Below are 18,167 nucleotides of genomic sequence, written 5' to 3'. Positions count from 1 at the left end.
ATCTAATTGTGCGTTTATAGCACTAGAGCCTCAAAAATATGAGGAAGCGGCGAAGGAAGAAAAATGGAGACATGCCATGGACGAAGAAATGCGAGTAATCGATAAAAACAAGACATGGGAGATTGTTAATCATCCAAGTGACAAAGAGATCATTGGTCTGAAATGGGTTTACAAGACAAAGTACAACGAAGATGGTTCAATTCAAAAGCACAAGGCAAGGCTAGTTGCAAAAGGATATTCCCAGCAACCAGGAATCGACTACAACGAGACATTCTCCCCAGTCGCTCGCATCGAAACAATCCGGATGGTGTTAGCTTTGGTAGCTCAACTAAAAATGAAGGTCTACCAATTGGACGTAAAGTCAGCGTTTTGGTGAGAACAACACAGTATCCAGAAAAATACCAAAGAACTGATAGTTTTCATTCTGTAAGCCAGTTCCAAATTCTGATACAAGTTATAAAATAGCCACGCCTTCAGAATTAACCATTTTGGTCTCAACACCTTCTTCACTTCCCTCCCTAAGACCAACCCTTCTCCTTCACTTTGTGACCGAAGAAAGACTGGAACGGCCATTTCTTGGTTTAGGCCAGGATTGTACAAATTGATCTCTCGAATCTAAAGTACTCCCGTGCAGTGCATTTGTTTTAAGTTTAGATTTGTTTCTCATCCACACACCAAAATTTACCAAAACCAGCAGAAACAGTTTTTACCCATAAACAAACCTGTAAGAAGTCTATTGATGCTTCTAATGTTGCTTCATTATTCTTAAAAGAAGTAGTTCGTTTACATGGCATTCCAAAATCTACAACTTCTGATAGAGATATAAAGTTTTTGAATTATTTCTTGAAGACATTATGGATGCGTTTGTGAACTACTTTACAATTCATCACTACTTCTCATCCTCAAACAGATGGACAGACTGAGGTAGTCAATCGATCTTTGGATAAATTTGATTAGAGCTAAATGTGTTGATAACAACAAACAATTGATAGTCTACTGGTAAGACTCCATTTGAAATAGTTTATTGTAAAGTGCATAATCATGTGTTAGACCTGGTTGTGCTCCCTAAGTTACATTCTTCCAATGTCAAGTTGATAATATGTTAGAGCAAGCTTATCAACTATATCAAGAAGTCAAAAACAAACTTGAGGAATCAAATGTAAAGTATAAGGCAGCTGTAGACAAACACAAACGTCTTAAGTTTTTAAAGAAGGGGAATTGGTTATGATTCACTTAAGAAACGAAAAATTTCCAGTGGGCACTTATAACAAAACCAAGATGAAGAAATATGATCCATTTAAAATTTTGAAGCGTATCAATGACAATGCATGTCATAGACCTTCCGGCTAACTGGAACATATCCAATATGTTCAATGTTTAAAAGTTTTCACTTTCTATGGAGATAATGAAGTTTTGTTACTTCCATACATCTCGAGGACGAATTTCATTCGAGAAGGGAGAACTGATGCCGTACATCATGCATGAGGTCATCCAGAGCAAGCTTAGTTTCTTTTTATTTCCTAATATAGCTTTTAAGAGATTATTTTTTGCTTTTGAGGTCTTTATTTTTTTAGTTAGTTGTTAAGTCGGCTATCTCATGGCTATTTAAGTCCTAGTCCTTCCGGACATCTTTTTATTTCAATCTTTTCTCGAACCTTTTCATCCTTTTCTTATCTCAGCAATCTCCATATCTTTTTTTTACTGTAACGGACAAAGTTTATTAAAAAGAGAAACAGTCACAAAAAAAGTGACTAGAATCTAAAGTTACATGGATGTATCAAAGAATAGTGGATAAAGAATAATCAGCAAAAGTATCCGTATTTCGAACCCAGTTGAATAACATAGTTTTTACATCTGTAATCAATTGCTTGACGCCCCTGTGGTTAGCATTCTTCCTTACAAGTTTTACATTACATATCATTTCGTATGTTCCTCTTCAAATTTGGCTAGCAACTAGCACACTGCTAGAGCATGTAATTCGCCGGTATGTACCATTTATATACTCGTTGAGGAGGCACGCTAGATATAATGGAGGTATTTTTTCACTAAATGAGATGTTGGGACGGCTCAATGAGATCAAAGCTCCCAATGAGTTGGATGCTTTTATTGATTGAGCCGTGCCAATATCACATTAACAATTTACTCCTACTTACACGTAATCTTATTGGGTTTGATACTAGAAATCAAGCCGCATACACAAACTGAGACTAAAAAGTTGAAAAAAACATAAAATTAAATATATGGTATATATACTAAGGCATAAACATTTAGGAGCTCCAATCTTCTACAGTTGCGGAGAGCAAAGAAAATCTCTTTGAAGACCATTAATACAAATCTAAATCACAGGAAGAGCATAGTAAAGAGTAAGGATTATTATTACCTTGACTAACCTACTCCCAAGAGAAAGGAATTCCATTTTGGGATGACCCATTGCCATTAGGACCCATATGAAACAGACCTTGGCAATTTAGCTCGGCGTCGGTGGCATGAGAAACTAAAACTGAACCGATGGTCTCACCACCCATTCCCTGCCGTGATTGGTGGTACCTGCTTAGGCCTTGTTGGTTATACTGCTCCAGGTCAGGTACTAATGGCTGAGACATGGGGATCGAGTCAGATTGCACCACATGGCTCAGACTGCTCCCAGAACGTTGCTGAGACGGGGGTGATGACAGAAGAGAGAGAGCACAATCAGAATCGAGTATTCGAGTTAACCCGTCAGAGAACAACTTTCTACTATTACTACTAATGTTTTCTGAACATGCTGCTACGTTGTTGATTAGCGGCTGGCAGGATGAAACTTCGGGGACCATTCGGTTGCCATGCTCGTTAGCCTGCAGAAATGGGAATTGCTTCCCTTCTTTGTTAGTGCGGGAGAACGATCCAGGGAACATGTTTTGCCTGTTGGCATAGTGCGACTGCAGGTGGTTGCTGTCGGTTATTATTTCTTCCTCCGTTTTTACTACTGCGTGCCAACTAGGACTTGTCACCGTAGTTGATGGAAATACTTGCGGATTAGCAAAGGGTAATATTCTGGTACCTATAAATTTAGAAACAGAAAACCAACATTATGTTAGTTATATGAATAATTGTAAGCTGACAAACAAAATGCAGATAATAGAACACGTAAAATACTGTATGAAGTAAAAGCAGTCAAGACATCAGACAGGTAATTGAAAAGTTGGACTTGATGTGAGACAAGTACAGTCAGGTGAAACTATTTGAACTAATACAACTTGGCAATTCGCCACCTAGATTTAAAAACTGTTCAAATTTGTATATTGCATGCTCAATTGTGGCCAAACCGCAGGAGTTTGGCCAGCTAGACAAAGTTTTTACTTGACAAGATTTTGAGCATTAAACATGAAGTGTTGGTTAAACTTCAACATAGAAGTCACTAACAAGCTGGTTAGGACAAGATTAGGAAATTGATGTAATCATAAGGGAATTAGAAGTCATCTAGTTCTAAGAAAAGGAAAGACATGTAATAAGGTAATAGGACTAGGAAAAGGAATTCATAGTTCTATATATATATGATCACCAAAGTTGTGGTTGATCATATGAGCAAGATTAGAGCTTGTGTTTAGTTTTGAGAGATTTTCTAAACATCAATAAAGAGAGTTGTCTTTATATAAGCTAAGTTTCATCTTGCAGTTGCCATTAATTGGTATCAGAGCGTGTTTCTGAGCCATGGAAAACGAAACCACCATTGTGGGTGTAAAACAGTTCACGCCACCATCAATACAAGTTCCAATCCTCAACGCCACAAACTACACAGTATGGGCCATGAGAATGAAGGTACTGATGAAAATCTACAAAGTTTGGGAAACAATTGATCCTGGTACATTGGACCCAGACAAAAACAATGTTGCCATTGGATTACTCTTTCAAGCAATACCAGAATGTCTTATTCTACAAGTTGGTGAACAGGAAACTTCAAAGAAAATTTGGGATGCAATAAAGGCACGTAATCTCGGAGCTGATCGAGTTAAAGAAGCCCGTCTGCAAACCTTAATGTCTGAATTTGAAAGAGTGAAGATGAAAGACACTGATACTATTGATAGCTTTGCAGGAAAGCTATCAGAGATAGCCTCAAAAGCTGCGTCACTTGGACAATCCATTGATGAAGATAAACTAGTAAAGAAGTTTCTCAATAGTTTACCAAGATCCAAGTATATTCATATCATAGCTTCTCTCGAACAAGTCTTAGATTTAAAGAAGACTAGCTATGAAGATATAATTGGAAGATTGAAAGCATATGAAGAGAGAATCCTCGATGAAGAAAACAATGGAGAAACTCAAGGAAAACTCTTGTACACAAACTCTTACCAACAAAACTCTGCGACAAGAGGAAGAGGTCGTGGAAGAGGTGGTAGAGTAAACAGAGGCCGAGGAAGGGGAGGAAGGTTTAACTCACAAGATAGAATAACAAGTCAGAATGATCAAAACCAAGGGAAAGAAAAGAAGGATAGATCAAACATTATTTGTTACAGATGTGATAAACCAGGACACTTCTCCTCTGTATGCCCTGAAAGAATACAAAAGATGGAAGAAGCAAACAAGAATGAAACAAGGGAAGCAGATACAACTATTTTCATGCACGAAGTTGTATTCTTAAACGAAGGGAAACTAATACCAAAGAACTACGAATCAAAGGATGGAGAAGAAGGAATCTGGTATTTAGATAATGGAGCCAGCAATCACATGACTGGTAAGAGACACTACTTTTCTGAACTCAATGAGAAATTCAAAAGACAAGTGAAGTTTGGGGATGGATCTTCTGTAGAAATTGAAGGGAAAGGATCAATTTTATTTCAGAGAAAGACCGGAGAACAGAAGCTTGTCACAAACATCTACTTCATCCTAAATTTACAGAGCAACATTCTAAGTTTAGGACAAGCTACAGAAGTTGGATGTGATGTTAGAATGCGACAAGATTATCTAATAGTTCATGACCCAAGTGGAAGATTTTTAGTTAGAGTCTCACGCTCACAGAATAGACTCTACAAGATAATTCTCATGATTGAAAGTCCATTATGTCTGAATATGAGACTGGAAGATCAGACATGGAAGTGGCACGCAAGGTTAGGACACATAAGTTTCAGAACCTTAAAAACTATGTCTCAGAACAAGATGGTTCGAGGGCTACCACAACAAAACGGAGTGGTGGAGAGGAGAAACAGGACTCTAATGGAGATGACAAGAAGTTCTTTAAAGGCTATGCAGGTACCTAATTATCTATGGGGAGAAGCTGTACGACACTCCACATACCTAATAAACATGATACCTACGAAAGCTCTGAAAGACATGACTCCATATGAAAGCTTGCGAAAGAAAAAACCAAACATAGATCATTTAAGAGTGTTTGGTTGCAAAGCATACGCAAAAGTTGATTCTGCAACTCTTAAGCTGGATGATCGATCTCAGTCTCTTGTGAATCTAGGAATTGAGCCTGGATCCAAAGCCTACAGATTATTCAATCCAACAACGAAAAGAGTGATAGTGAGTCGAGATGTGGTATTCGATGAAAAAGCAAACTGGAACTGGAAAGAAACTAATGATGGACCAAGTAGGGATCCAGGAATGTTTCACATGAGATGGGGTCAAGTAATTGATGAAGGCGAAGGACCCATAATCATCAATACCAATGGAAACAATGATGTTAATCAAGAAAAAGAAGAGAATAATGAAAACACTGGGAATAACGAAGAAGAAGAAGAAGAGGAGATCGATGAAATAACTCAACCCATTCCACTGCGAAAATCAACAAGATAGATACAAAAGCCACAATATCTGGAGGATTATGTTCTTCAAGCTGCAGAAGAATGTGAGATTATGCTACTTTCTGTTAATGATGAACCAAGGAATTTTCAGGAAGCAAGGGTCTCGACTAAATGGACACAAGCATGTAGAGAAGAAATTAATTCAATCAACAAAAACAAGACTTGGTTTCTAGTTGATAAGCCAGGTGGGGTAAAAGTGATTGGCCTCAAGTGGATCTTCAAGGTTAAAAGAAATGCTGATGGAACTATTAACAAATATAAGGCAAGACTTGTAGCTAAGGGATACGTTCAAGAATCAGGCATAGACTTTGATGAAGTTTTCGCACCAGTTGCTAGACTAGAGACAATTCGTCTCTTAATAGCAGAAGCAGCATCAAACTCATGGGAAATTCACCACTTAGACGTTAAGACATCATTCTTACATGGTGAATTGCGAGAAGATGTGTATGTTGAACAACCAGAAGGTTTTGAAGTAAAAGGACAAGAGCATAAGGTTTATAAGTTATCAAAAGCTCTATATGGTCTAAGACAAGCTCCTCGAGCCTGGAATACAAAGTTAGATCAAATCTTAAGAGAAATCAGATTTGTTAAGTGCTCTAAAGAAACATCAGTATACAAAAGAGAAGAAAAGGGAACGCTTCTTGTGATTGCAGTCTATGTAGATGATTCTATTTTTGACTGGCAACTCCCTTAAGGTGATCAATGAGTTCAAGAGAGAAATGTCATCAAAGTTTGAGATGTCAGACCTCGGAAAATTCACTTATTACCTTGGCATAGAAGTCCATCAAGGAGTAGATGGGATTCAGATTAAACAAGAAGCTTATGCAAGGAGAATTCTGAAAGAAGCAGGACTTGAAACTTGTAATCCAACTAAGATACCAATGGAGTTTGGACTTAAAGTTTCAAAGGCACAAGAAGAATCAGAGATTGATTCAACGAGTTATAGAAGAAATGTTGGATGCCTAAGATACTTATTACACACAAGACCAGATTTGGCTTTCTCTGTGGGAATAGCAAGCCGTTATATGCAGAGTCCACGCAAGTCTCATGGTGATGTAATAAAGCAGATATTGAGATATCTAAGAGGAACAATCAGCTATGGATTGAAGTATGGTCGAGGAGGATCAAAAGGAATTGTTGGTATAGTGACAGCAGTCATAATATTGACCAAGATGATGGAAAAAGTACAACTGGTCATATATTTTATCTAGGAGAAGCACCTATTACATGGTGTTCACAGAAGCAAGACGCTGTAGCCCTCTCATCCTGTGAAGCTGAGTTTATGGTTGCAACAGAAGCAGCTAAACAATCAATATGGCTTCAAGAACTGTTGGGTGAAATCAAAGGAAGAGAACCTGAAAAAGTTCTCATCAAGATTGATAATAAGTCTGCAATTGCACTCACTAAAAATCCAGTGTTTCATGGGAAGACGAAACACATTCACAAAAGGTATCATTTCATATGAGAATGCATCGAGAAGGAGGTCATTAACGTTTAACACATACCAGGAACTGAGCAGAAAGCAGATATATTGACAAAGGCATTAGCTCGGATCAAGTTTGAAGAAATGAGACAATTGATTGGAGTACAAGATATGTCACGGGTAAGGTTGAAGCTTAACGGGGAGAATGTTGGTTAAACTTCAACATAGAAGTCACTAACAAGCTGGTTAGGACAAGATTAGGAAATTGATGTAATCCTAAGGGAATTAGAAGTCATCTAGTTCTAAGAAAAGGAAAGACATGTAATAAGGTAATAGGACTAGGAAAAGGAATTCATAGTTCTATATATATATGATCACCAAAGTTGTGGTTGATCATATGAGCAAGATTAGAGCTTGTGTTTAGTTTTGAGAGATTTTCTAAACATCAATAAAGAGAGTTGTCTTTATATAAGCTAAGTTTCATCTTGCAGTTGCCATTAGGAAGAACGTAATAACTAAGAGAAGGAGAATATTTGAGAAAGTATATACACCTTGATGGTAAGAGAACAGATTTACTGAGTTTGCCGACAAGGGATCAGGCTGAGGCTTCCTCCGACGTCTGTTGTGCCCATCAAGACGTTTCCTGCAGCTTCTTTTTACCTCATCAAACTCCACCAAAAAATGGAACCTACAAGAATTTACATCGAAGTTTAAGATCTGATCCACCAACACCTCAGAAGTATGCAACCAAACCACACCTACATTACTAATCACAATTAATGAAATGGGGTCATGCATGCTTTGCACTGGAAGTAGTATAAACCAGAAAAATGGCGCTTGTGTGTAGATCCTATTTCAACGCATACTTGCATAAATTTAAGTGTGAAAAGGAAGTTCTTCCGTCAGTAATTTCGAAAGATGTACAGTAATGGCTTAAGATCCTATTTCAACCTTTGGTTCACCGGAAAAATGGCGCTTCTGTGTAGAATTCCCAAAACATTTAGTAGCAAACAGCAATAAATATAAACCAGACTTAAGTGTACTTGTACCACTTTGTTTCATGGATATTTTAAATGCTAGAGGAGTGAACAAGATGACCAAGATATGTGGAGTAAGAAGAAATCTGAAGAGTAAAAGGCCACCGGTGAATGATTTAAGATCATTCTGCAACTTGCAAGTCCAGTCCTAATCGCCAGAGTTTCACTGAAAACAGTGATGATGAATAAAAAGATAAGAGAAGTAATGACAAGGATGTAACATGCATGCAACTATCTGGAGAGTATTGCTCAAAGTATTACGAAGAAGTTTACCAGGTTTGTGGAACCAGAAAGAACGTAAAACAACTCGAAAGAGACTATATTACATAGCAAAATAAAATTCTACACTCATGGGATAGCAAGTGATCTCAGAAAAAAAGATTGGATTACTATGAAGCTCTTAACACGATAAGATAAAACGGATAATTTCGGAAACTGCTGAAACCATAACTGTCAGCTTACTATGTGCCAATTATATCTTAAATTAAGAGATAAGCAAGATAACTTAGTATATTTGTGCGGTTAATCCTCAGTTCTCGGGACTTTACTGATTACAAACTTTGTCTCTTTGGTGCCTTATGAAAAGAAAAAAAATCGTTATCTCTGCCGTCCAACACCAACAACTGCAGAATGGTGCATGTGAGCAAGCCAAACTGCGAGAAAATATCGATTGACTATAATGGTTACAAGTTACAACACCTTTCATCACTCTGGAGGCATCTTGCTTTCCCTAGTTCATGAATGACAAAACCACTATCCCCATGAATGACAATTTAGCCGACGAATTCATAAAAACCTTGCCTTCCAAAAACAATCTCATTAATCACAATTTCAACCAGAACATGGTAATCCACAGCAAAGTTTCCTAAGATGAGACAGTACCCATTATTCCTAATAACACTTAATTTTTCATTCATCCAAGTGTCCAAATGCAACCAAAAACATAATCAAGCAAGACAATATGCAATTCAAAACATGTTTTAAGCACAGAAACAATGATTGGAAGAAAATTCAACCAAGAAATAAAGGAATCAGACACAAAATTTGGATTGGTGGTTTACAATACCTGCTGCACTGTTGGCAAAACCTTTGTTCTTGACCAGCAACCAAGACTTTAGGAGTTTTAGAATGAGCTTCGCAAACCTTATGACGCCTATGATACTCTCTACATTTACTAAGGTCAGCATTACACCCATCAACCAAACAAGATGGAACTTGAACACCATTACTTGAAGAAGAACTTCTAGCTCTCTTCACTGATGATAAAGCTGTAGCTGCTGCTGCTGATGAAGATGATGTTGAGAACATTGTTAACCTTGGATCCTTCCACTTATTATGATTCATTGCATATACTTCTCCAAAATCAGCTAATCTACCCAACTTCAAATCAACTGAACAATTATTATTATCTCTACTTCTATTCTTCTGCTTTAGATTATTATTATCTCCTCCACTACTTGATGACCCAGCAAGAGTGTTGATAGCACTAGCAGAATTAGTATTAGTAGAAGCAGTGAAATTGCTGTGTTCACTACAATCTCTCTGAAATTCTCCAAAACCCCACGATGTTCCTTTGAATTCCCAGTCCATAAATAAAACCCTCTTCTTTTCTTTCCTCTGCCTACTTCTTCTTCTCCTTGTTAGTCAGTCACCTTCTTGCTCTTGCTCTGATCACTCAAAAATGACTCAACTTGAACAACCAATAGCAATAGACTACTAGCAAGGAATCAAGCAAGAAACAGGTAAAGCCATGTTTAAATACATAAAGTGAGAAACAAACAAGCCAATATACTAAGGAAGTTTTCAAAGTACTGTTTGTTTTTCTTTTCTCTTTCAGATAACTGAAGATATTGTTGTTGATCCAAAAACAAAACAAATGAAAAAGAAAAAGAAAAGTCTGTAAAGTGAAAAATCAGAATAATGGGCTACTGGGCAAGTAAAAATGTAGGAGGAGGAAGTCATAAATATGTCATCTTTGGGAACTTCAATCAAAAATCTTTAACCAGCAGCAGTAAAAATTTGGTCTTGTAGCAGTAATAAAAGAAAATTCCAAAGAAATGGGAAAACTCAACAAAATGTGAAAGTGTTTTAATGATACACTCACACAACAAACTATTAATGAAAAAAATCAAAGGAAAATAGAAAAGAGGAAAGAGTGAATAAGTAAGGAGTCAGTGTACTAGACTTGCAGACAACAGGAGCAGAAGAAAAACTGATTTAGTCTTTCCAGCCATTCATTCCCTGACATGGATTCCATTAAAAACCAATAAAGAAGACAGACAGAGAGAGAGGAAGAAGGAAGATAAAAACAAAACAAAATGGGTGTGTGAGTGTTTGTTTGTGTACGTGAAGAAAAGAAAAGGTTAAGAAGATGAATAATGGATCAATAAAGAAATGGGGGATTAAAAGGAGAAGGCAATGAGGGGGGGTTTTGTTTGTTTGATATTTTAATGTATCTAGAATAACAAAGCAAACTATTGGAACTTGTAGAGGACCATTTTAGAGAAGAGAAGAGACCCTCATAGATAATGTATTTAAGTACAAATTTTTTGAGGAGATAGATTGAGACACAGACCATGGAAGGAGATGAAAGACTTAGACTGTATAGAGTAGACTAGACTAGAGTAGTGAGTAAGACTTTGTTGTCCCCTTTGTTTCCTCATTTCCTAACTTTTTCTTTTTCTTATATATATATATATATATTTTTTTTTTAACAGATTTAGGTCTTAATATTTATTATCATTATTTTACATAGGCAATTAGGTCTTAATATTTATTTTCATATTTTATATTGGCAAAGCTAGGCCCACTCCTCGGCAAGCTGGACTAGTCTCACTGCTGATAGTTATTTACGTCTTAATGATGAACATAATAACCGAGGGTAATCCTACCTATTGTATTATCTGGTATGCCACCATCCGCAAACCAAACAAACAACACATGAATAACAATAACCATTTCGATAGGTTGGATCAATCCTAACTAAGATTAGATCAATACAGATGGAGGGTTAGAGGATATCCTAAAATTGTGGGGACATGTTTCGTATGCGTCAATTCGTCGTCAAGATCTATGGTAGCGCTGACGCAACCTTTAGGTACAACCACCGTACTAATAAAAGAGACTTGGACCATGATGATATAGTCAAGAACAACAACCGAACAGAGTTGGCGAAAAGTACAATCTGAAACGGGTTCGGAAAATCTGCTACAGTTCCCAAAATATGATACTGAATCACCATGGTATATTGAATGATTAATAAAATCAAGGATAGGATACACCAAATTCCACAATGTGTTATCCCACATAACTATAGAAAAGGAAACCAATCATCGGATGACCTCGCGAATTGTGGATCTGATGCCAATCAGTCTAAAAATTTCTTAACAACATCGGGACCATATGAGTTCATCTTTCTAAATCAAATTGTATTAAATGACTTTACTGGAATGATATAACCTCGTGTAATCATTTTCTAGTAAATCTCATGCTTTAAAAAATAAAAACGAGGATGCAACCATTAGAAAGACGGCGAAGTGGTTTTCCACTAACCTCACAAATCGGAGGTGAGATTACAGTTCTTCTCGATGACCACTTTCACAAAAAATATTTTAACTCGGTCAGGTGTGGATGGAGAGGTTCACAGTGTTAATCTGCCCCAAACACTAGTCAGGTGTTATAAGAGTCATGATGTCCTCGCCAATCCAACAACAAAAAAACAGGAACTAGATTTTCATTTTAAACGTCATAAGTTAGTTTCGAAACTATATTTCAAAAACGACTCTTTAGTTCTTAAAAGCAAAAAATATTGGGAACATTGCTTAAATACTCATTGATACTTCATTTTTAAAATAAAATAATATTTTTGAGCATGGTTATTAGACTCGTACGAGTCATTATTCACCTCGTACGAAGTTAACCATTTCTGATTCAATTCGACTCCCGTAGATACTCCTTTTTTATTATATGATTTTTTAACTTAGTCAGACAGTTCTACTAAAACTATCATGATATTTTCGAATATGAGTTTATAAACTTATCTTCCTTTTTATTATGCAAATTTATAAACTTATCATGTTCCATCATATTTCATCGATTATAACATATGCATCAACTTTACAAAATAACATACATTTCTATTTTTAATTTATAAGATAATATAAAAATGACAATAAATATACGACTCAAGTATGGGATTTGATTCTACAAAAAATAAAAACAAGTTAAACCGTGATTTACGCTTTCACAACTTTCTTTTTGAAGAAAGGTCTTAAATCTTAGTAAAATTTAACTAGTACACTTTTGAAATATAAAATAAAAAATTTCAAATAAATCGTCCCACAAAATAACATGCAAACCGATACTCACATGAAAAATTTTTTATCGGATCCCATGACATTTAGTTGGGACCCACCACTGCACTAAACAATATCCTTTTGGAGGTGTATTTGGTTTATTTTTGTTTTTGAATAGCTTTTTCAGTTGTTCATACAGAACATCCTTTTGTTTACTTTTCTGGTCCTTATAGATAACTAGGAATGATCACCTTTATCGACAAAGGCAACCTAATCCAAGTAACATTACCCAAATGGCTCCCAGTTTCAACAAGAGTTCTCTTGGGCACAAGAGAACCTGCCTCATGTGCTCTCCGGAACACCAGCTCTCGCGAATTCAAGAAATGAAACAACAACGTCTGCAACAATCTTAATAGGCTGGATCAGGGTCGGGCCTGATAGGAAAGCAGGACAAGCCCCACTTGCAGGCAACAGCATCCCAGGGGCAACAATAAGCCCATTTATGATTTTTTTTTATTTAATAGGAAAGAAGATACATTAAGAACTTAAATTAAACTAGATTTACATAAGAGGAGTATTTCATGAGATCTCCAAACTCGTGAGCGGAGACTCGATCCGCTGACCCCCTACTTGATAGTCAGGCTCCTGGCCAACTAGACTAACCCCTGGTGGGGGTTGTCATTAAAAGATATGATCGACTTATTATTAATACAAATTTAAAGGGATATAAATAACTTATGTAAATAGTTTAACTTTGATAGAATTTTTTTCTTTTTTCTATCTCTTTCCCTAGTTTCTCCATTCCCTCCTCCTCTTTTTTCTTCTCTCCATAGACCATGATATGCCCGTTTACTAATACCCATCACCACTGGTAAATTTAAAGTAGATTTTTATTTTTATTTGAAAGAAAATTAGTGTTTTCTTACTACTTTAATTATCATTTACTTTCCTTCCGGAACTATAAATTTTTTTTCATGACCATTTTTTGGTAAGGGAAAATATCGTTTGGTCCTTTTTAGGTGGTCCCATGTATGTTTGGTCCTTTAGAAAAATGTCTTTACTGTTTGGTCCATAATTATTTAAAAATATAAAAATGACAAAAATACCTTCCACGTTAATTTTTACTTATTTTCTCGTAGCAGTTCATTCTGCGTGATAAACTATCAATAATTTTTAGTTCATTATTTCATTAAAATTCTACAATTTTTTTTTTATCAAGCACAAAAAATCAGAGTTCATTTTTTCAAATGAACTCCTAATAAAAAAACGAGTTCATTTTTTCAAATGAACGCCTAATAAAACCTATGAAAACCGAGTTCATTTTTCCAAATGAACTCCTAATAAAACCTATGAAAACAGAGTTCATTCTTTTATATGAACACAAAAAAAAAATCCATAAAAATCAGAGTTCATTCCTAAAAATGAACTGCAGCATCATCTTCGTCGTCTTCAACGGCAACAGCAAAAAAAAAACAAACAAAAAAAACATTATCATGAGTTCATCTTCAAAAACAGCAAAACAACATCACGAGTTCATTTTCAAACATCATTACGAGTTTCATCTTCAAACATCATCACGAGTTTCATCTTTCTTTCATCGTCAACAACAACAACAAAACATCATCATCATCATCATCATCTTTCTTCCATCATCACGAGTTCATCTTCAACATGAAAACAACATGAGTTCATCGTCAAACATCATTACGAGTTTCAATAATTTTTAGTTCATTATTTCATGAAAATTCTACAAATTTTTTTTTATTAAGCACAAAAAATCAGAGTTCATTTTTTCAAATAAATTCCTAATAAAAAACGAGTTCATTTTTTCAAATGAACGCCTAACAAAACCTATGAAAACCGAGTTCATTTTTCCAAATGAACTCCTAATAAAACCTATGAAAACAGAGTTCATTCTTTTATATGAACACACAAAAATAAAAATCAGAGTCCATTCCTAAAAATGAACTGCAGCATCATCTTCGTCGTCTTCAACGGCAGCATCAAAAAAAAAAAAAACATTATCATGAGTTCATCTTCAAAAACAGCAAAACAACATCACTAGTTCATCTTCAAACATCATTACGAGTTTCATCTTCAAACATCATCACGAGTTTCATCTTTCTTTCATCGTCAACAACAACAACAAAACATCATCATCATCATCTTTCTTCCATCATCACGAGTTCATCTTCAACATGAAAACAACATGAGTTCATCGTCGTCGTCGTCAGCAAGATTGGGTTCATTATCTTCAACAACAACAACATCATTCCATCATCTTCTTCAACGTCAACACCAGCAGCAACAACAACAGATTTGGTTCATCATCAAACAACAATAGCAGCAGAATTAGTTCATCTTCAACACGAGTTCATCTCATTAACACGAGCAGAAAAAACATAATTCTTCATCTTTATCTTCAACACGAGCATCTAGCAGCATCACGAGCAGAAAAACATCATTTTCATCTTCATCTTCAAGAAAGCTTCATCGTCGTCTTTAAATCTTCATCATCTTTGTTCATCCTTGACATTGAATTGTTGGTTCATCTGAACTAATGAATAACATCTCAGATCTAGGGAACAAAGATGAGAGAGAAAGTAAAACTGAAAATGATGTCTTCACTCTTACTTTTTAACTCTATATATGGTCCTAATCTAAAAGGGTATTTATGCCACTACAATGACAATTACATCATCCATGACGTCATCTTAGGACCAAATCATAATTTCTAAGACTAAACAATAATATATTTTTTCCAAAAAGGACCAAACAGACAGTTGACTGGGTCAACTGGACCAAACTCCCTCTAATATATTATTTCTAGGACCATATGGTATTTCCTACTTTTTGTTACCGAACTTTTTCATTTAAACTTTTAGTTCTTTGGTTATGTACTAGTATTTTATTTGTAAAATCAGAAACGTGATTCGTTCGAAAAATAATTCATCGCGGTCTTCGGCGGCATCGTATATTAGTGGCATCCTAAACCCAACCCAAAACAATATCCTGATCTCTATACAGGGGCAAAATAAATCCCGTTCACTTCGGTGCAAAATTTTCCCAGGAACGGCCCTGGTTGGATCAAACCTAATATAGAATGGATCAAGATGTACACAGACAGAACAACACGCGGACACCCGTGAATAGCTGGAACAGGTTTCATTTGTAGGGATGCTTTTGCCAACACCTTGGTAGCCAGCACAGCCACTAGGAATTACAACCGCTCTCATGGAGGAGTCCTGGGCAATGCTCGTTGCGTCCAGAACAGCAAAAGAACGAAGTTGGTCAAAGGTTCAATTCGAAACCGACTCGGAAAACCTATTTCGATTCTTAACCTCGAATACCGATTCGCATTCGTACATCTCAGGATGATTTCTGAAAGTGGACTAGCTTAAAATGTAGAGTAGATATTTAATTATTTAAAAAACTATATAAAAAGATTACTTTTAATTTCCTAAATCAAACTCACTCTGCATCTAGCTGCCAAACGTACACTTGTTAAGGTGTTATTTATTTATTTTTTGAGAAAACGTAATAAATTTAAAGTCGAAAGAGATTTCATATTTTGATTTTTAAGGATATTAAATTACTTTTGTAAACTAAGAAAAGAAAGATTTAAGTGGCAAAGAAAGGGACAGGGTGTTCTTTATCTTTTTCACTTCCTTTTTCAATGGTATTTATTTTCTTTGGGGCCCTAAATTAAATATTAAATATTTATAAAAGATTTGATTTGTTAATTTTTATTTTTATTTTTATTTTGTACTTGGAGGGTCTATGTATATGTGTGGTGTTGTTATCAAACTTTGTAGAGACAAGTACAGATGTGAAGGTTAAGGCATGTGGTTCCATGTCTCACATTTGTTGACATGTTTTTCCTTCGCACAACCACCATATAACATCCATAAGAAGATTTTTACTTTTATCTATCCCCTCGTCACTAGCATCTAGTGTTTAACCTTCACCACAAGCATCTATGTTCCACTGGGATGCACAGATGCGACACGACGCGACGCGGACGCGAAGACTATAAATTTTTAAAAATTTAGGATGCGGATATATATATATATATATTATTTATATATTATTTTATATATATAATTATGTATTTATACATCAAAGTCAAATATTACGATCCTAAAAATTAAAAAATGATGCTACATATGTATAAATTTCAAAAAAAAAGATATTGTTTGTTTATACACGTCAAATGTCAAACAATTAGTCTCTATTAAACACACGGTACAATCAAAATGTATTCTTAGAACAACACATGCCTAACTAAGGGTATATGTGATGTCGTTTCCAATTACAAAATCCTAATAAATACTCCCTCCGTTTCTTTTTAATAGGCCAGTTTCTATAAATAAAAGTTTCAAAAAATATGCCAGTTTCCTAATTGAGAAAGTCAAATGTTATTTAAGTTTTTGGGACCACTTTTCTTTTAACTTCTTTTGATAACAAATGTCATGTGGACCACTTCACTTTACTTGTTTTGATAACAAGTGTCATGGGGACCATTTCACTTCACTTCTTTTATTGACAAGTGTCATGAGGATCATTTTCAACGATTAGTTCTCTTAATTTCCTTAAAATTCGTTAAAAACAAATCAGGCCTATTAGAAAAGAACGGAGGGAGTACCTAAATTATTGATCTAAATATTTGTCTTTCTTCATTTGGTTAATAATAGTAAAAATAAAGAAAAAAGTTTAAATGAAAATGAAAAAAATGCGTCGGACACGCGTCATCGGTGCGTCCAAACCAGACGCGCGTAAGACGCGCAAATTGGTACGCCGGACAGGCGTCGAGTCGGACGCGGACACGGCTCAAGAAATGGAACGTCCGTGCAACCTAGCTGTTCCATAATAGTCTCTCAAAATACTAGTTATCCGACATATTACCATCTAGTATTTATAATATTGTGTTCAACGCAGAGACGTGCACAAACATGGGACGCATTTACAACTTCAAAATACTTGTGGGTGATTATCCAAACAAAACAAAAAAAAAAAAGAATTTTGAGGATAGTACAACCTTAAACTTCAAAAAAAATTAAAGTTGTATATATGAATATAAAAAGGCATTAAATCTTTTAGTTGCTTGCAAGTGTAAGTGGGTGGGAGAATGAATTGGAGTTGTTAAGGATGATCTTGATTTTTGAGGTTGTTGGTTGCAGCACTATCATGGTATCATGTCTCCTGGGTTATATCCAAAGGACATCTAAATTGTGATTACGGGGGTGACAATTTGTGATTAGAGGGGGGTTTTAAAAGAATCGTTAAAGCAGTGGTGTTTTAGTAATTTCACAACGAGACAAAAGGGTAAATGCAGGGTATATGTATTTGGCAGTCAAAAACAAACTCGTGTCGTTTTTTGTACTAATGTCGTGTTCTGACGTGAATCTAAAGTTGCAGGAGATCGTTGGATATGGAGGATATCAACGTCTGTCGTCTACTGCTTAGTAAGTTTGGTTGTTCTTTTCAATCAGTCGGATTTTTATTTTTACCGACGGACAAAACGCAAAACATCTTCTTGGGCTTACTCAGTGCCCGAGCCGAGCTAGTAATCATGGGATGGGTGCAAAAATTTACCGTAGGGTGCAAAAAGAATTATTAGAGATGCAGA

General features: G+C 35.7%; 1 protein-coding gene across 1 annotated transcript; it reads right to left on the bottom strand.

Moving 5' to 3' along the window:
- Positions 1-1,792: 1,792 nt before the first annotated feature.
- On the bottom strand, positions 1,793-10,746 carry LOC113271661 (squamosa promoter-binding-like protein 16). Its single transcript, XM_026521559.1, has 3 exons — positions 9,310-10,746; positions 7,758-7,894; positions 1,793-3,040 (listed from the first exon to the last, which is right to left on the bottom strand). The coding sequence occupies exons 1-3, from the start codon at positions 9,831-9,833 to the stop codon at positions 2,391-2,393; spliced, it is 1,311 nt and encodes a 436-aa protein (XP_026377344.1). The 5' UTR covers positions 9,834-10,746; the 3' UTR covers positions 1,793-2,390.
- Between the last annotated feature and the right edge of the window lie 7,421 nt (positions 10,747-18,167).

Source organism: Papaver somniferum, chromosome 4, assembly GCF_003573695.1.
Source record: "Papaver somniferum cultivar HN1 chromosome 4, ASM357369v1, whole genome shotgun sequence".
NCBI classification, from domain to species: Eukaryota; Viridiplantae; Streptophyta; class Magnoliopsida; order Ranunculales; family Papaveraceae; genus Papaver; species Papaver somniferum.
This window is presented reverse-complemented; position numbering and strand designations above follow the sequence as displayed.